The sequence below is a fragment of the Esox lucius genome, chromosome 9, assembly GCF_011004845.1.
Source record: "Esox lucius isolate fEsoLuc1 chromosome 9, fEsoLuc1.pri, whole genome shotgun sequence".
Taxonomy (NCBI): domain Eukaryota; kingdom Metazoa; phylum Chordata; class Actinopteri; order Esociformes; family Esocidae; genus Esox; species Esox lucius.
In genome coordinates this window covers 20,397,783-20,418,479 of record NC_047577.1, presented here as the reverse complement: position 1 = coordinate 20,418,479, position 20,697 = coordinate 20,397,783, and the positions used below count along the sequence as shown (strand labels likewise).

General features: G+C 40.6%; 1 protein-coding gene across 2 annotated transcripts in view; it reads right to left on the bottom strand.

The window, feature by feature from the left end:
* ero1b (endoplasmic reticulum oxidoreductase 1 beta) overlaps positions 1–20,697 on the bottom strand; it is a 35,045-nt gene that overhangs the window by 3,050 nt on the left and 11,298 nt on the right. For both annotated transcript variants that reach the window (XM_010889357.5, XM_010889358.5), the window contains exons 5-15: positions 15,560–15,642; positions 11,836–11,909; positions 11,444–11,564; positions 10,371–10,417; positions 8,549–8,563; positions 8,426–8,452; positions 6,540–6,632; positions 5,889–6,135; positions 3,934–4,003; positions 2,638–2,724; positions 164–297 (exon numbers count right to left, since the gene is read on the bottom strand). In XM_010889357.5, the coding sequence (XP_010887659.1) occupies positions 164–297; positions 2,638–2,724; positions 3,934–4,003; positions 5,889–6,135; positions 6,540–6,632; positions 8,426–8,452; positions 8,549–8,563; positions 10,371–10,417; positions 11,444–11,564; positions 11,836–11,909; positions 15,560–15,642 (998 nt within the window). The remainder of the gene's footprint in view (positions 1–163; positions 298–2,637; positions 2,725–3,933; positions 4,004–5,888; positions 6,136–6,539; positions 6,633–8,425; positions 8,453–8,548; positions 8,564–10,370; positions 10,418–11,443; positions 11,565–11,835; positions 11,910–15,559; positions 15,643–20,697) is intronic.

Genomic DNA, 20,697 nt, shown 5'->3' with positions numbered 1-20,697 from the left:
CAGTCTTCTTTAGGCACCAAATGGAAGAAAATGAAAAACCGGAATGTAACCAGTAAAAAAATAATATTGCCACTATAAAACGTTCTCCATTGTGTGCCTTAAAGAGCACCCCCCAGTTGTCAAGTCAGTGGTACCAACAAAAAATAATGAAAAGTGTCTTAACCTCCCAAAGCCGTTCAGCAAGGCAACTATCTCCTGACGTGTTAGCTGAAAGCCCTTTGAAGGGCTGTGTTCTGGAAGGTTCTTGATCTCTTTCTCAGAGAAGAGGATCTTCAAAGCCGTGCCCAGCCCTTGTGTCTGCAATGGGGTAAAATCAGGGAACTGGTGAGCGATTGGTAAATGTACACATTATCCGCATTTCTCAATCCTGGTCTTGAAAAATGTAGATTCCACCAGTCAAGTCTTTATCAAGTCTCTGATAAGCTGAATCAGGTCTGTTATTGTTAGGTCAGAAACAAAAAGATTAGGAATAGGATTGCGGAACACTGACCTGAAGGTCAAACATTGTAGCCAAAAACAACATGGGAGCATATCCCAAACGTGTGAAACTATTTTATCTCATGTTGAATGCATTTCATAAGCAAACACTTTTGGGAAACAATGGCTTTGCATTGCTGTCATTTTCCACATTATCATATTTCATTTGTCACGTTTCATTTGTCCAATAAACAGAATACACAAGGTACTGACGATTCAACAATATCCACTCCAAATTAACTGGTTTTGTTTTCTGTCCTTGGAGCAATGTAGCTGGATAATTGGGACAATGTTATATGCTGGAATCAGTTTTAAATCAGAGGAATATCGTTCCTGTTAAAGCTTGCCTACTAAACTGTGACGAGCTTCCCCTTGGGAGTCATTTGTAGCACCAGAAAAGAAACCTAGCCCAGTTTATAACCCAGTCTTTAACCTCTGTCTATTTGTATGAAGAAAAGTAGACAAAGAATTCACAAACTCAAACAAACAGGCAATCTTTTAGCCCGGCTGTACAGAATCCTTTATGTAGGCCTATGCTTCTATTGAAATGTTTGCGGTCACTTAAAAATTGCCTTATTTTCCATGAAAACATATATGAAACAAGTTAGAATAGAAAATGTAGCAAAATGGATAGGAAATATAGAAATTAACAAGGTTAGAAATAATGATTTTTCATTGAAATAATAATTGGGTCCTTCAAACTTCGCATTCCTCAAAGATTCCTCCATTTGCTGCAATTACTGCCTTGCAGACCTTTGATATTCTAACTGTCCATTGGATGAGGTAATCTGATAAGATTTCACCACATGCATCCTGAAGCAACTCCCAAAAGTTGCATTGGTATGATGGGCACTTTTTATATACCATACAGTCAAGCTGCTCCCACAACAGCTCAACAGGTCTGAGATCCGGGGACTGTGCTGGTCACTTCATTATAGACAGAATACCAGCTGACTGCTTCTTCCCTAAATAGTTCTTGCATAGTTTGGAGCTGGGCTTTGGGTCATTGTCCTGTTTTAGGAGGAAATTGGCTCCAATCAGGCACCATCCACAGGGTATGGCATGGCGTTGCAAAATGGAGTGACAGCCTTCCTTGTTCAAGATCCCTTTTACAAATCTCACCCAGACCATCACTTAGCCTCCACCATGCTTGACAGATGGCGTCAAGCACCCTTTCATTTGGTCTGGGTCTCACAAATGTTCTTCTTTGCCATCTGAACACCTCAAACTTAAATGTGTCCATAAAACTTTTCCAATCTTCCTCAATCTAGTGTCTGTGTTCTTTTGCCAATTTTAATCTTTTCTTTTTATTGGCCAGTCTGAGATATGTTTTTTTTCTGTGCAACTCTGCCTAGAAGGCCAGCATCTCGGAGTCGTCTCTTCACTGTTGACGTTGAGACTGGTGTTTTGCAGGTACTGTTTAATGAAGCTGCCAGCTAAGGACCTGTGAGGCATCTGTTTCTCAGACCAGACACTCTAACGTATTTGTCATCTTGCTCAGTTGTGCACTCAGGACCTCCCACTCCTCATTCAATTCTGGTTAGAGCCAGTTCACACTGTTCTGTGAAGATCTTGAGTTTCTTGGCAATTTCTCACATGGACTAGCCTTAATTTCTTAAAACAAGCATAGACTGACAAGTTTCAGAAGAAAGTTCTTTGTTTCTGGCCATTTTAAGCCTGTAATCAAACCTCCAATTACTGATGCTCCAGATACTCAACTAGTTTAAAGGCCTGTTTTATTGCTTCTTTAATCGGCACTACAGTTTTCAGCTGTGCTAACATAATTGCAAACACAGGACTGATGGTTGCTGATAATGGGCCTCTGTACGCCTATGTCGATATTCCATAAAAATCAGACATTTCCAGCTACAATTGTCATTTACAACATTAACAATGCCTAAAATGTATTTCTGACCAATGTTGTTAATTTAATCGACAGGAAATTTGCTTTTCTTTTGAAAACAAGGACATTTCAAAGTGACCCAAAACCTTTGAACAGTAGTGGATGTTTCCCATTGTTCCCTTTAGAATGGTAACATTTAAATGAACCATTATGGACAGTAAACCCAACAGAACTGCATTTCAGCTCCTTGCATACTAGTAGTGCACAGCATGGCTCTAAAAACAGCGGATCAGGAGGACCAGAGCAGAATGGCGTACCTGTAGCTTCCCCCACAGACGACATTTACTGCAGCCCACACAGTCCATGATCCGGGAGATGTTTTTAAAATGGAGCCGGAATTCCTCCTGGGAAAACGGAGAGGGAGAAAAAAAAAAAGAGCGCTTGAGACAGTCAGACAGTCATTGGAAACATACACACTAGCTCTCAGTCTGTTGTCCATTATCATCAGTGGTAACATACACACTAGCTCTCACAGTCTGTTGTCCATTATCATCAGTGGTAACATACACACTAGCTCTCACAGTCTGTTGTCCATTATCATCAGTGGTAACATACACACTAGCTCTCACAGTCTGTTGTCCATTATCATCAGTGGTAACATACACACTAGCTCTCACAGTCTGTTGTCCATTATCATCAGTGGTAACGTGCACACTAGCTCTCACAATCTGTTGTCCATTATCATCAGTGGTAACATACACACTAGCTCTCACAGTCTGTTGTCCATTATCATCAGAGGTAACATGCACACTAGCTCTCACAGTCTGTTGTCCATTATCATCAGAGGTAACATGCACACTAGCTCTCACAGTCTGTTGTCCATTATCATCAGGGGTAACATGCATACTAGCTCTCACAGTCTGTTGTCCATTATCATCAGTGGCAACATACACACTAGCTCTCCCAGTCTGTTGTCCATTATCATCAGTGGTAACATACATACTAGCTCTCACAGTCTGTTGTCCATTATCATCAGTGGTAACATGCACACTAGCTCTCACAGTCTGTTGTCCATTATCATCAGTGGTAACATACACACTAGCTCTCACAGTCTGTTGCCCATTATCATCAGCGGCATTCAGCTGTTATCACACCGTGGGCTGTCCAATGTATTCATCACGTTCAGTTCACTCTACACATTAACGCAGTAATGCATAAATCTCTAATATGCCTCTTGACGGTGTTGACCGAATACTGGCTCATTTTGATAGCTGCTTCTGAAGTGAGGTAGCCCAAATAGACGGCTGCTCTCCACCGTTCAAATCCCACTGATACAAAACTGAGCCACAGACCAAACCACTGAGATATAGATGAAACTGATTTAAGTACTGATGGTGTGTTCGTTACTAGGTTGGGTCAATTCCATTTCAATTTCAGGCAATTCAGAAATTGCACTGAAATTCCATTTCTCTTTGCTTTGTAATGAGGGGGAAGAAATACAATTTAATTGTACATTATGAATGGACTGGAATTGAAATGGGCCTCAACACTGGTTAGCTAGAATGTTGCCTGATGCAAATAAAGTGACATTAAAGTGAAATGTTAGGATTTACCTTTAACGTTTTCGCTTCCATCTTCTGCCCGGCGAACATGGACTTCTCATCAAAATGCATTGGGAAAGCTCTGAAAGACGAGAACAGATGGTTATTTTGGAGTCAAAACCGGCTGCTTCAGTTCATTTCTATGTGACAACGTCCGAAAGGGAATCTGAGAAAGAGTAACTACCTAAGTGCTGCTTGCCATTGTAGTGTGAGATGCCAGACAGCCATTGCAGTTCAGCAGAGCAAAATGCATGACTCTTGGTCCAGCAATTTTATTCTTGTTTAAAAATGTTTTATAACTAGTTGAACTGTAATGCACACATCAACCTGTGTTCTAATAATAAGTACATATCATATCCATGGTCGATAAATGTTGTATACATTTATCATTTCAAGGGATGCCAAGGTACACGGTATGTTACCGAACCGCTCCGTACATCTCCTATGGTTCAATACGCACACGCCAACCGCAGAGTTACGATATGCCGGTCATTGTCCTATAATTTCCAAATCATGCTTATTGCGCTGCAGACTACACGAACATTGTAGATTCAGATCCACAGAACCAGATGCTTAGCTTGTGAACAGGTAAGGCAGGCAACTGCTTGGAGCTCCAGGTCTTTAGTGGGCTCCTGAAGGCTGACAAACTTTACTCCACAGCAATGTCTCAAAATGTGGCAATCGCACTGACTGCTACTCCCCGCCCCCTTAAACAACCAATGGACGATTTGCATTGAGATCTCAGTAGGAAACCTCCCTACAGGCTCCCTATGAAGAGAAGGGAAACTAAAAACAAATATGCTCTCAACTCCAACGTGCCTGTGGCGAGAACTAGTGAGACAGAGAGAAGCAAATTTGAAGAGGCACCGCCATCTTTCAAATCCGCTGTGTGGGAACATTTTGAATTCAGTGTTCAATACAATGACGGGGGTAAGAAGACAAAATACAGTCTGCAAGCATCGCTTTGCCACTGTCGGAGTGGCAACACTTCTAATATAATCACGTCATTCATACCGAACCTGTACGGTTGCCGTGACACAAACCGCGATACCTACATGGGCACACTGTACTGTTGCATCCCTAATCATTACATGGTAAATACTTCCCACTTTTCATCCAGTCAACAGCAGAGGAATGCTGAATTTGCCATTTGGTCAACGTAAGTTACTTTCCAGGTTTTGATCACTAGATGGAGAAAGCAGTAGCTGTATTGGTGGAATACATGTATTTACAAAGCACTAGTTTATGGGGATAAATGTAGCCTACAATCCAAAAGTATATATTTTTTTAAACATTGAAGTTCGGTGGCTTTTGAAATGCCCGTGTCAGAATGCTTCAAATTAAAATGATTCTCATCAAGCAAAACTGAATTATTAAATTATGAAAACATCAGGTAATTGTGAAGAAACTGTCTGGAGCCAGTGTGCAATAATGGATAGAAACGTGGCTATAGTCTGTTGGACATACGTGGCTATAGTCTGTTGGACAAACGTGGCTATAGTCTGTTAGACAAACCTGGGAATTATTTTGCTCTTACCTGGCCTACTAAACAAGCATATTAGTGAGAGACAGAGGATCAATAAATTACCTTTTTCACTCGGATGTTTGTGTTATAAAACAGCTAATTGTTGTAAAGGCTTATAATGTAGTGGTCAATAAACAGCAGGCAGCCAACTCCCACCTCAAAAAACTCTGGATCATTCAGAATGTTTTTGGGAAATCCTAATATTCATATTCTACAGTCTGTCTCCCCTTTCCTCATTGGCGTATCAGGATGTTTGTTTTACGGACCTCAGCACGTCAGTCTCAGAATACCCTGTAATTTTGATCATTTCTGTGATAGGCTATTAAAAAACACTGCCACGCTGCAGACTGTGAATGCGTATTAGAATGTGGCCTGCAGCTCTTTGAGCTAAAGTCATTCTCCTCAAGCTCAATAAAGCCTTAGATTTTCTTTTCTCACTCACTTTGTGTCATTGAAGAACTGCAAGAGCAGCTCCTTGGTGGTACGGTCCTCCTGGTGGTCTCCTGTGTACAGATTGACGAAGGCGCGCTCGAAGTAAGGCGCCACCTTGGAGAGGGCGCGCAGCTCGATCAGGTAGAGGAAGTAGAGGTTCTTGAGACGCCGTGTGCCCTCGCCTTTGGTCTCGGCCGGGTCGAAGCGCTGGCGGAACTCCTGCACGTTGGGGCCCCACAGGGACTTGCCCCAGCCCTCTGGGGAGGAGGGAAGTGGACGGGGAAACAACCTTTTCACATTTGGGTCAAAAACTGTGAGGAAACTGGGTCACTTGTGTTTCAGGTCTAGCAAAAAACCTTAACAGAAAAAAACAAGTCAAAATAACATATGGCTATTACCTTAATGGGTACTTAGTCCTTAATTATATTATAATATGCCATTTAAGACACTTTTATGAAATGTTATTTTTTCTTATGGGTGTCCCAAGAAATCAAACACATGGCCCTTAAAGCTGAGCTAGAGGACCACCCAGATATTTTGCCTCTCAATTCTAAGAATTCTGACACCAACACATTATGCTAGCGGCCCTGTCAACCTTTATGGGGTGTTATGGGGTGGAAGTATACAACAGGAAACAGGAAGTGGCAGTGGTGGGTCTTACCATCCAGCAGATACTCTGCACACAGGTGGATGTTAATGCTGCTGTGCAGACCAGAGATGAGCCGGTAGAACACCCTTTTCTCCAGACACAGACCTAAAGGTGAAGAGGAAGAGGACAGATAGGACAGAAAGAGACAACAGAGAGGGACAACAGAGACGGACAACAGAGATTCATCAAGAGAGGCAGACAGAGGGAAAGGGAAATGAAAAGAGAGAGAAAAACAGTGAGAGCGGGAGAAAAGGAAAGATGAGGGCGGAGGATGGGAGGAAACCATAGGAGAGGTTGAACAAAAGAGGGGGGGACAAAAGAGCTCAGCAAAATTGCAAAGTAAACAAACAAACAAACCAAAAAAGAAATGGCATTGAGATATAATCAGGTGAAGGGATAACGGGCCATGCTGTCACTGTGCGCGTCGTTCCAGTTCACTGGCCCCGGTCTCCCTTTTCACAAGACGTTCACAGGCACAACAATGGCTTATTTCATAGCCTTCTCTAGAGCCAACGAATGGAACGCTGTATGGAGTCTTTGTAGCCCAACCCAGAGAGGCCTCCACCACTTAAATCTGTACAAAACACTCCAAAGGGAAAACCTGCACTACTTTCCCCATTTGAGATGCCAATGCCCATGAGGAGAGGACTGAAGGGAGAGAGTATCTTGGGGGACTTGATCCGATTATAACTTTTCAGAGTTGTGTGGTTCACGGTTACTTTCAGGGATGCTGGCAAAGACTGAAGTGATTGGGACACAGATGAAAGGACAAAAGTGGTGCACAGTGGTCGAATTCGTCATCATTCTGGTTTCATTTGTTTTTGTACTCAGTACGTGGCACCAATAAGGGGAAATACTATCAATGCTGGGTTAGGGCTTAAAGGGAGAGTTCGTCCTAGATTCATATTTGGGTGAAATAATACTTCCCTTGAGTTGTCCTTGAATGGAGTCATTTTTCACAACAATCCATTATTCAACTCTGTCCCAGCCTCGAATTAGCATTATTAGCATGGTCCAAATTAATTAATTGATACTGTGCATCCCGAGCAGCACATGAGGCATTGGAAGCGAAAATATACTCCAAAACACTTCTAACAAAGAAGGTGGTGTTGTTGTTTACCTCAAAGAATCTTTCAATGTTGTATTTCTCAAAATAATGTTTTCATTGTTGATATATAAATAATTTTCAAGTGAACTGATACTTCCAAAGTTTACCGGTCAGTGTTGTTCACAATGTTATCGATCCACATTTTTTACATAACTTTATGAACAACTATTTACAACCTGGAACAACCACTTAGCATTTGCTAGCTACCGATGACATCATTGCCGAATAACAGAGGGTGTTTGTGGTGGCTACAGAAAATAGTTTGAAAAGTGCCAGTTTGAAGTTACCAAATTCTGCCAGATGTTTTATCAGGATCCAGTCAAAAAATGTGATGGTATTGCAACAGATTGTTGAATTTAGTGTGTTTAGTTTATTTAAAAAAAGTTTTTCCACCTGCAATGAAGCTTTTGTTGCTCACACAGTTTCAATTCATTTGGAAAATACTAATAATGCTAATTCGAGACTGGGACAGAGGTGAATAATAGTTTGTTGTGAAAAATGACTCCATGGGCCTTCAAGAACAACTCAAGCTAAGTGTTATTTCACCCAAATATGAATTTAGGTCAAACTCTCGCTTTAACAACACAGATTTACAAGGTGCACCAACCAGCTGCTGCATTCCAAACTTGTATTTTACCCACCTCAGCAATAGTTTAAAATGCATTTTTCTGATAATCTCTTGCAGTTCTCTTCCACCATTTAAATTTTGTTAGGCGAGTTTGGAAACATGAACTGGATTTTAAATGAATGACAGGAATCTTCCAAGAAAAACAAGTGAAAGAGTAGTTACCTTCCAGCCAGTTGTAGAAGCCTTCGCCTGCAAGGATCCCCAGATAATATTGTGTGAGTTTGTATTTATTAAAGATTATTAACTATAAATATATTAATTAGAAATAGATTCATATTAACTCACCGTCATCATCTCCTCCTACAGGAATGGCAAAAGACAAGAGAGAACAAAGGCATGTTACAAGATGGCTATTAATAGTGCACGCACACACGCGTGCACACAAGAAGTCAAATCACAAAATGAGACAAACATGAAGGAAACAAAATGCTATCATGATGGGAATCTACAACCAGCAGGAGGGCATGATCAAATTACACTATACTTAAACTAGGCTGGGGCCATTTAATATTCAATAACCACTTAAGAGTTGGAATTATCAACAACAACCATTACTATAAGGGATGCATCGATTTGATACTGGCATCAGATATTATCTGATACTGGCCAAAAATACAGGATCAGGTATCAGTGACAGTGAGTCTACGTGGCCAATACCAATAAACAAATCAATCAATCAATCAAATGTATTTATAAAGCCCTTTTTACAACAGCGGTTTACAGTTTTACAAAAACACCTGGCCTTAAACACCAAGGAGCAAACAACAGTAGTGTTGAATTTCAGTGGCTAGGATTTTAGGAAGAAACCTAGAGAGGACCCAGGCTCAGAGAGTTGACCAGTCCTCCTCTGGCTGTGCCGGGTGAGATATTAAGAGTCCAATTGGATTCATTAATAAATGCATGTGGGCTAAATCCAGGGTCTATTTAAATTTAAACTAGGTCAGAAGTATGACCAGATGGACAAGGACAGGAACAGCAACGGGCCCCCAAACCAGGTACTCTGCAGGTGTGGACCAGGACCTCATGTCCTTCTAAAGTGTTAAACGGGAGGAGACTGGGAAAATTCAGAAAATGCATTCCTTATATCAACAACGATTTATAGTGGAGAAGGAGAACTTAGTGGGACCCAATCCCCCAGCACAATAGTATAGCTGCGTGAGACCTTGGAACTGAGACGGGGGGTCCAGCGACACTGTGGCTGGATCATTTCAGCAAGGTAAGTAGGAGCCAGTCCATGTATTGATTTATAGGTTAACAGTGCAACCTTAAAATCAGCCCTAATCCTAACAGGCAGCCAACAAATTGTAGTATAAATGTGCGGAAAACACATTGTAAGTTGCTGATGATGGGCAGACCAGAAACATGCTGGCTATGCCTATTGTACTCAATAACAACAATAATGTCTGCAGTCTAGAATCACATGACACTTGAAACAGCCAGTTGTCAAGGGGTGACAGTAGAGAGGCTTAGGCCAATGCTAGCTAAGTTGGCTAGAGGCAAAGCCGACTAAGTTGGCTAACATTGGCTGAAGCTAGCTAACGCCAGCTAGTTAACACCCACCAGGCTGATTGAAAATCCCCAAAATGCACTACTTTGGAGTGTCTTAACACATTTTAATAAGATTTGATGTTGTTAAATTGGTGTAAGTTTCATCATCTTAAATATTGAAATTATAAAACATTGTTTGACATACAATTCGTAAGGCAGTTATAGCACTTCAACTAAATAAAAATTGCAGTATCGGATCAGTTCTTGGTATCAGCAGATAAAGTTCAATACTCAAAATTATAATCGGTGCATCCTTCACAACAATACAGTAAATGGCTATACTAAAAGCATTTCAAACAAAACTAGCATTTACAATGAATGTTGTAATCCATGATTCAGTTTTTAAACAACCATAACAAACTTAAGCTATCTTTAGCCAAGTAATGGCTAATGGCTTATTTTATGGTCAAAGATAGCTGCTGTTTCTACTGGCACTTGAAAGAAAAGCCAGTCATTGATTCCAGTTTCTCACTGCCCATACTGTTTTCAGGAACCATCTAAAACCAATTTGGAAAAAAGGGTACAATTCTCCACTGAGGCTTGGATGGGCATTCCTTACCTCTGGGCGGCACCATTGGATTAAGTGGCCGGTAGACTGACCTAGGCCTGCAAATTCCAAACAGAAGGTGCTATTATCTGGCATTATGGTACTGACATTATGGCATACATCCCCAAAATGCGGAAATGGGACTCTTTCTTGAACAGGAAACAGAAGTGGCAGGGATATTTACACTGGCTTGAGATGTCAAGGGAACATATGGCTTATCTTTGTGTTTCAGTGTGAACACAAGGTTATTTTGTTTGTTGTGTGTGTGTATGCATGCATGCATCTTGTGTGTGTGTTTGTCTTTCGTCAGTACCGACTTTGCCGTGGGTTGTGATATAATCTCAGTTTTGGATCGCAGCACATAAGGACCGTAGCACTTAATTTACCTGAGATCAGAGTTATATCCATGTTATCATGGATCGATATAGTAGTGTGCATTTCATTGCTTGCTTAGGGACTGTGATTTAGATACAGTATGAGTGTCTGTGTCTACACTCAGATTACATACAGTACAATATGTACTATGAGTCACAGTAATATCTATTCAAAAATAGTTATTTAGCTGACACTTATCCAATGCAACTTACAGAAACACTTAGTGATAATGGTCTTGCTCAAGGACAAGACCAAACATTTTTTACTTTCCTGGCTCTGGGATTCAGTCAAGCAATCTTTTGATTACTGGTCAAATGCTTTAACAACTAGGCTACCAACTGCTCCTTAAACCAATAGGTTACGCAGCCAGTCTCTACTTTAAACAAGAAATACTGATGTGCATACTATCAATACTAAAAGAAAATCCAAATACCATTTCTATGTATCCATGTCATGTAAATGAGATGTGTTTTCACAAGCCAGTGTTGACGAGAATACGCTCAGTGACTGGATGTCTAGAAAAACTGCTAGCCGTTCCCAAAGCTGTTCCCAAAAACACTAGCTCGTTGTTGCAAAATAATTTAGAAAACAACCTACTTCACTAACTGCACGCAGATGTCTTTGTTTCAGTCTATGCTCTGTGTGTACGTGCACATACTGTGTCTCCCCATTCTGTGTGGTGTGTGTGTGTCTGTGTGTGTGTATCTCACTTGAAGCAGTTTTCCTCATAGATGCTATTCCACACCCTCCAAGCCGAGGGGCCTTTGTAGCCTGTGTAGCGCTCCGGGTTGAGGAGCAGGTCCACGTAGTTTGCATCGGGAGAAGTCTCGTCTGACAAAAAGAAAAGTACGACAGAGGATAAGAGAACATCGAACTGAAGCACTTTCACTGGTGAAATGCACCTTAGAAAAGAATGTGGTAGGGATAGTCGCAAAGCCGGACTTAGCTTGACGTTTTCACACCTCAAAAGGTGCCTGTAATAGACCTAAACAGATTACTAGCCTGCCACTGATCTTAAATGAATGGAAAATAGACACCATTTTACAAATCTAAACATCCTGTGTATTAGGCAGAGGACTAAAGAAGAGAGAGTGGGCTTTACCATCCAGCTCACAAAAGTGGTCCTGTGCGTCGTCGTGCCGGGCCCAGTCCTCAAAGGCCTCTTTAGTATAGTTGCTGTGGTAGAGAGATGGAACAAAAGTAATATGTCAACAACCACCCAATTCCAGACAGGGTCCAAAATGAACACCCAACAAGCGCCAAATGTGGGTAGATTTTCTGTTTGACAAGTTAAACTCAGAAGGCTATCCACCACACTGGCAGGTAAATGTTTGTACAAAAATAATAATATATAAACATTTCTGGCATGATGGCTTGGAGGAAATTGCTGATGTTTGCATTAAACTGAAATCCACCCATTATATAGATGACAAAATATGCATGCATCTTTTACAGAATACGTAACTAAGGAGTGAAGTTCGCTGTCTGACAGCCAATCCTGTCTTAACAAACTCATTCTTCGGATCTTGCGCAGTAGTAAGATAATTGTTTCTGTACTGATAGTGAAACGGTAAGTTATTTGAAACTAGACAAATCTCCCAGACTTAAGACTCTACAGTGTCTATATGCTACGTTGTCTATACATTTAAAAGTTAGCAATGCCATAGCCTGTGGCAATACTGCCGCCTGCATTTCAGTTTTGTGGAAAATAAGACAGGTAGCTACAGTGAGGGAAAAAACATATTTGATCCCCTGCTAATTTTGTACGGTTGCCCACTGACAAAGAAATTATCAGTCTATAATTTTAATGGTAGGTTTATTTGAACAGTGAGAGACAGAATAACAACAACAAAATCCAGAAAAACGCATGTCATTATAGACTGATAATTTCTTTGTAAGAGGGCAAACGTATAAAATCAGCAGGGGATCAAATAATATTTTCCCTCACTGTAGATAATGAATTCATATTTTGCCTGTTAAACCAGAGTAACAGGCAACGAATGGAAACCACGTGAGCCGAAACAAAGCCGAAACATTTCACAGAAAAAACTTTTTAATAAAATGTTAAATATAAAAGTAAAAATATCACATTAATTTCAATAACCCCCCTAACTGCAATTCAAGGAAGCTTTTTTGTTTTGGAAAGAGTACTGTAAACTAGTGATCCAGTGACTGAAGCTAGAGACAGCCAGCAGGAGTTGGAAGACAGAGTGGCCCAGAGAGTAGTGAGACTGTGACTGAACCGACAGAGTGGCCCAGATTAGTGAGACAGTGACTGAACCGGCAGAGTGGCCCAGAGAGTAGTGAGACAGTGACTGAACCGGCAGAGTGGCCCAGAGAGTAGTGAGACAGTGACTGAACCGACAGAGTGGCCCAGAGAGTAGTGAGACAGTGACTGAACCGACAGAGTGGCCAAGAGAGTAGTGAGACTGTGACTGAACCGACAGAGTGGCCCAGATTAGTGAGACAGTGACTGAACCGGCAGAGTGGCCCAGAGAGTAGTGAGACTGTGACTGAACCGACAGAGTGGCCCAGATTAGTGAGACAGTGACTGAACCGACAGAGTGGCCAAGAGAGTAGTGAGACTGTGACTGAACCGGCAGAGTGGCCCAGAGTAGTGAGACTGTGATTTAACCAAAAGACAGTATAGCGGTGAACAAGGTTCTGATTTGGGGATTATAGGAATAAAATCCGGACTCGTGAGCATATACAGTATACATTCTTACTATGAGTGTAGGTAGTTATAACGCCTTTAAAAGATAGGTAGGGGCTTTATTAGGTGTTCATTCAATATTTTCACATTACAATAAAAGTAATGTATTACTAGTTAGGAAAACAAGTGATTTTGATCCTGAATAACATAAATGTAAATGATTTCATAGGACAAGGATATCTGTAAAACAATCAAAATTATGTTATTTTGTTGATGGTCTATTCACAGAAAATTTGGTTGCCACAATAATGATATATTATTATTGCTACATCTAAAATGCTGATTGTGTATGCAATGTTTGCAGGGCCATTGTTCTCAGTGTCATTGGACATTTTTTTTTATTTCAGGAAATTTGCTTTAAAATAACAAACATATCCTTGGAGAACTTGTAGAATTTCAAGAAATTGTTTTAAAAAACTATTACAATATGGTGGGGCCAAGTCACATAAAGTATTTTGTGAGAAATGGAGGTTTGGAGATAAAGGAGTTTCAAGAGACTGGCTACGTTATGTTGCTGAGACAGTGGTGTTGAGTTGTTCTGTGTGATACAAAAAGGCCATTCATTATTTTGGTTGGAATAAATATACTTGGCTGGTGGATTTTTTTTATCTACCAGTCCCCTTGGCAGGTGAGCCAAAAAGTTAATTTCGGACACTGCTACCAGACAATGTTTTTATTAATCCCAAACAACCACTGTGTTTTACAATGTCTGTTGAGTGGTGTAAGTCCAAAAAGGGTCCTGCGCATGTACAGTGGCTCTCAAGTGCTGAACAACACAAAAAAAGTCCATGTCAGTGAAAACATATATCATAACATAACATCTACACATTTTTCTAAATTAATTACAAATACAAAAAAATTATCATTTATAGCACAAGTATTCATCCACTTTTGTCAATAGAGGTAACTTTGGTGAAAAGCAATCTTCAACTTTTTCCACATATTCTCAAATGGTCTGTGCTTTGACTGGACAATGCCAGGACATTGAACTTTCTGTTTTTAAGACACTCCAGTGCGGTTTTGGACTTTTTTTTGGGTCACTGTCCTCCCAGAAGATTAATCTTTGCCTAAATACCAGGTTTTTGTAGACTTTGCTGTACTTTTCTACATCTATTTTGCCCTATATCTTCACATGCTGTCCAGGCCCTAAAGCAGAGAAGTATCATGCTTCACCATGCTTCAAGGTAGGGATAGTGTTCTCAGGAAGATGTGCAGTGTTAGGCTTGCGTCAAACAAAGCTATTATTGTAGAACCCAAAAAACACTATTTTGGTCTCATCAGACCATATAATCATTTCCCACTAGAACACAGTTTCCCATATGCCTTCTCCAAACTCTAACTCAGATTCAAAGTGAGTTTTTTCAACAATGGCTTTCTTTTTGCCACTCTTTCATAAACGCCACTTTAGTGAAGAACCTTGGCAATTGTTGCAGTTTTTAATAATGGAATTTACTGTGCACCAGGGGATTTTCAATGCCTTGGAAATGTTCTTATATTCTACTCCTGATTGGTGCGTTTAATAACTTTATTCCAGATTTGTTTTGAATGTTCCTTCGTTTTAATCTCGTCTCTGCAGAGATGGGAGAACCTGCCAAAAGGACAACTATCTCTGCAACACTTAATTAGCCCTTTACATTAGAAAGGCTAGAGGGAAGCCACTCCTGAGTAAAAGGCATATGACATACCATCTTCTGTTTGGCAAACTGCACTTTAAGGATGCAGATGGGATAAGGAAAAATATTCTCTGGTCTTGCAAAAATGAGGTACCGCTCAAGACCTGGCTAATACCATCCCTACGGTGAAGCATGGTGGTGGTAGCATCAAGCTTTGGGTATGCTTCTCAGTGGCAGGGACTGGGAGAATGGTCAGAATTGAGAGAAGGATGAACAGAGCACAATACAGAGTTCACTGAAATAAAAAATGAATCCAGAGTTCACAGGACCTCAAATTGAGGAAAATATTGATCTTTCAGCACAACAATGACCAGAATTCGGGACAGACTGATGGCAATTTCAATAATTATGAATTAAATTTATAGCACAACAACCCTGGGGAAAGTGAAGAGGTCTCACTACCTTAGAAAGTCACTGTATAAATGTGTGTGTGTTCTTACCTCAGCGTGCTGTTTATGGCCCCCAGGTCTTGGGCTTGTTCACAATCTGCTATGTCTGTGATGTCGTTGGCCACCTGGGAGTACTGGCCACCAATGCAGAAACAGAAAAGAACATAGGCTAGCTTGTAGTTAACTTACTTTAAATTATAGTGTATGACTTCAACAATTACATGAGCCTAAATAGAATTCTGTTCCAATGCCTCCAGATTGGAACAGAATTTTAAGTATTTTACAGATTCAATGAAAGACAACATATGTAAAATACAGCAACTATAGAAATATTTACATACCAACCTCATGTGAGGTTTTAAAGACAGTCAGCTACATTTGACTAAACTTTCCATGACAGAGTAAGGCATTCTTGGCAGAATAGACTGAAGTAGTTAAAAATAAACTGCTTGATAGTCAAATAAATAGATTTTCTGTAAAACTAGCTAGATAGAAAATGTTATGATGTTGACTCATCCTAATATTGTATGAATAAATTAGAGAAGTAAAATAATTAGAATAGAAATTATACCAAAACGTAATCTTAAGACCGTTGAAAAAAATGCTTCAGTTTCAATAGGGCACCCTACATGGCAGAGCACTTTCTTGATGAGCCCTAATGTCTGCAACAGGATAAAAACATTTAAACTGAAAGTAAGTCAGTCAAAAACCTCTAGGGCTCAACAAACTGGGTAGGCTAACAGCACAGTCAAAAACCTGTAGGGCTCAACAAAATGGATAGGCTAACAGCACAGCAATGTTTTTGGAGTAAGAACAAATAATTAATCCAGTCAGTTAATGTTTCATCGTGACCTTTCACAGAAGCACCAGCTGTGCCTTTCCTGTGGCAAGGCCACATCATCAGTCACAGAGCACCTCTAGCAGGCATTGCCTGCATGCCCCATTTCCACCATCAGCTATGTGAGTGCACCAAAGCTCTAATAGCAATATTCTATACATTATCCTTTACAAACAAAACCAATGGAACAAATCTTACAGCATTTTCATAAACAAGATTATTCTGAGTTAAATGATATAGCCTGCAATAGCCTTTATGTCATGCTCAAGGCTGACCTACATTCAACAAAAAAATTTTACATTAGGGCCTGACATACATAATTTTGTACTTGATCTGCAAAAATGACCAGTTTAGAAAATAAACAACAAATACACATTATAATTAAAATACAGACAATTAAACAATCTAGGCTATCTTCTGCTTATTGACTTATTTACAGTAAGAAACAAATTATTTCTACAAAATACATCTGCCTCAAGATTGGAACAGACTTTTAAGTATTTTACAGATTCAATGAAAGACAACAACATATGTAAAATACATCAACTATAGCAATATTTACATACCAACCTCATATGAGGTTTTAAAGACAGTCAGCTACATTTGACTAAACTTTCCATGACAGAGTAAGGCATTCTTGGCAGAATAGACTGAAGTAGTTCAAACAATAAATTGCTTGATAGTTAGCTAGATAGAAAACTTAATGATTTTTGCTTCTTTATACTGACCTTAATGTTATGTAACTACCATATCTCATGTCAAACAAATTAATTGGTATTGATGTAATTGGCAACAGGATCAGACAGACAAGTTTCCTTGTTGACTTGGTGAGTTAAAAGCAAAATGTGACAACCAGATGAAAACTTTGAGAGGGTTTATTTACTTTTCCCTCCTACACTTTAGCTAATTGCTTTGGCTTCTTGATGTTCTATAGGCACTAGTGGGTTAATGTGCGCTACCGAGGGAGATAGTCTGCCAGTTATTAGTTGTTTGATCAGGACTGATGTTCTCACATGTAAGACACCTGCAGTACTTATTTGCATTAAAGCATCTGGGTAATGTTTTGTGACTTTAACACCAATTTTCTACTTTCGCAACTGTCACTCTGTGTGGCAGCTCTGACAAGCTATGGCTCACAGGTCTGTTTAAGGTTCAAAACTGACACATTTATACTGATGGGCTCTTGCTCTGCCTACAACAAAATTACAGATGTATCTTGTTAAAATCTGTGATTTTTAGATACGTTATTAGGGTTTGTTGCATCAAAAAGGGTTCAGATAATAATTATCTGATCAATGATCACTATAATTACTATAGCGGAAATTAGTAGCGCAAATTCAGTTAGGTTTATTTTGTGGGTCAACAAATCCTGGTATTTCTTCTAAGCGGCAGACCTGGAGGAGCAGCACAGCCATAGACGTGAGCAGCTTAGAAGAAACATTGCTGACACGTCTTCAATGGCATGCTAACCGCAAACCTGCTAACACTGAGGGATGATGTGGCAAAACACTCAGACCACAATGGGCTATTCAACTGTGGTCCTTGAAACATATAATTTAAAAAATTTGGTCTTCTGGAAGCAGACTTGCTACGAAGACACCGTTCCCTGGATGTGACTGTGCTTTTATATTTGCCAATGCTAATGTGTTGGGTGATTTACCAATAAGAACTACCATTTAAAAAAACAGATTTTATCATGTTTTTCGAAACCTCGTTCCATCCTCCTGATTCTTTATGAAAGATGACTTTGTAACCAAAACTCAACTATCTAGGAGCCCAAACTAGCAAATCAGCCCAGATGTCCAACAGACACTAATGGGTCTATACAAAACAAACAAAAAGCCATGTCCAGGATCACGTTCACGTAATGCTTTAAGGCAACAACTAAAAAGACAAGCATTTCTCATGAACGAGAAGTTAGTTTAATACCTCTGCTTCCTACTCCTGCCCAATAAACATGACCCAACCATTTGCCAGTCCCCCAATGGAAACTTCCACAGGAGACAGGACAAAGTTATAGGTGATTTCAGGGACCGGTAAGTACCTATTCAGCTGCAAAAACAAGGCAGTGTTCCAAATAGCCCCTATTTGTCCTCTATGTAGACAGGCACAACTTTCCATCACTGTTTAGGAAATAGCCTTCACTCTTAACAGTGTACATCTCTTGAACAAGTGGAGCCAGTCCCAAACACTCATTCATCAGTGACAGAGCAAAATAAAATGCCCACCTTCCTACTTGAATCCAGGACTTAATGTTAAAAATATAAGACACTTTCGACATAACCTTTTCTTTCTGTTGTACATATAAAGCTTAACATTCGGGTGAAATCTTTACTGTTATCTTCAACCTATCGCTACGTCAGTCAGTGGTCCCCACCAGCTTCAAAAAGTCCAAAAAAGCAAAAAGTCCTCTGCATGAAGGACTACCGCCCTGTAGCACTCACACCAATCATCATGAAGTGCTTTTAGCGGCTAGTTAAAACTCACATCACAAACTCCACGCTTGTAACACTTGACCCACTACAGTTTGCCTACAGACAAAACAGATCCACAGAGGACACCATCGCTCTGACCCTCCACTCTGCAGGCTCTCATCTGGACAAAAGGAACACATGTAAGAATGCTGTTCATTGACTATAGCTCAGCCTTAAACACCATTGTGGCCCACAAGCTAGCGGTGAAGCTCAGGGATCTTGGTCTCGACCTCACTATGTGCAGACGGATCCTGAACTTCCTGACGGGCAGACCCCAGGTAGTGCGGATGGGCAACACCACCTCCTCCTCACTTACTCTCAGTACTGGTTCCCCCCAGGGCTGTGTGTTGAGCCCGCTCCTGTACTCTCTTCACCCACAACTGCCTGGCAACTCACGTCTCCAACACCATCATTACATTTGCTGACGACACCACCATCATAGGCCTGATCTCTGACAACAACGAGTCAGCCTACAGAGACGAAGTAAGGTCACTGACTTCGTGGTGTCAGGATAACAACCTCCAGCTCAATATCAGATGGAAGCAGCGGCGGGGAGACCACGCCCCCATACACATCAATGGGTCTGCAGCAGAGAGAGTGCACAACATCAGGTTCCTCGGGGTCAACATCAGTGATGACTTGACCTGGTCTCATCACTCTAACATCGTGGTGAAGGAGGCCAGGAAATGTCTCTTCTTCCTATGCCAATTAAGGAGATTTGGCATGGATTCTAGGATACTCTCCAACTTCTACAGATGCACTATCGAGAGTATCCTGTCCGGCTGTGTCACGGCCTGGTATGGCAGCTACACCGCCCTCGACCATAAAGCACTTCAGAGGGTGATTAAAACAGCGCATCACAAGGTCTGACCTGCAGGATCTCTACAGAGAGGTGTAGGAGGAGGAGCAAACAGATCATTACAGATCCCAGCCACCCATGCCACGGACTGTTTACCAAGCTGCCATCAGGCAGAAGGTACAGGAGTAGTCCATCCAAAACCAACAGGCTACTGGACAGCTTCTTTCCTCAGGCCGTAAGGCTGCTCACCTCAGGGACCCCTCTTCCCTTCCATCCATAGTCCACACCTGTCACTTTATATCTTGCACTACTGTTATTATTGATGCAGGTTTTTGTATAGTGTTATTATTGATTGATTGTGTTATCTTCTTTATTTTTATATTATTATTACTGTCACTTTCTAACTTTTAACTGCACTGTCAGGAGTAGGAACACCAAGCATTTCATTGCCATAACTTGTTATTGCAAATGACAAATAAACCTTTGAACAATTTGCACAATTGGTGGCTGACTAAATACTTTTTTGCCCCACTGTAGTTGTGTTATTCACTTCTATGCAGACAACACTATTCTCTATGCTTGCGCTCCAACAATCAATGAAGCACTGCATTAAAAACAAACACGATTCTCTAGTGGAAATCACTGTATGGGCTCAGGAACACTTCTGAAAATCATTGTCTGTGAATACAGTACAGCACTGCATCTAAAAATGCAAGTTAAAACTCTACCATGCAAGGAAGAAACCATATACAAAAAAGATCCAGAAATGCAGTCGTGATCTCTGGGCCCAAGCTCATCTGAGGCGAAGTGGATTTTTTTTTTGTGGTCTGACAAATCAAAAATGTTAATTATTTTAGGGAATCATGGACGCTGCATCCTCCGGACTAAAGAGGAGAGGAACCATCCAGCTTGTTATTAGTGCACAGTTCAAAAGACAGCATCTGTGATGGTATGGGCGTGCATTAGTGCACATGGCATGGGTGATATTAGTGCTGAACAATATATACAGGTTTTGAAGCAACATATGCTGCCATCCAGCGTAAAATATAATTTCAGGGAAGGCCTTGCTTATTTCAGC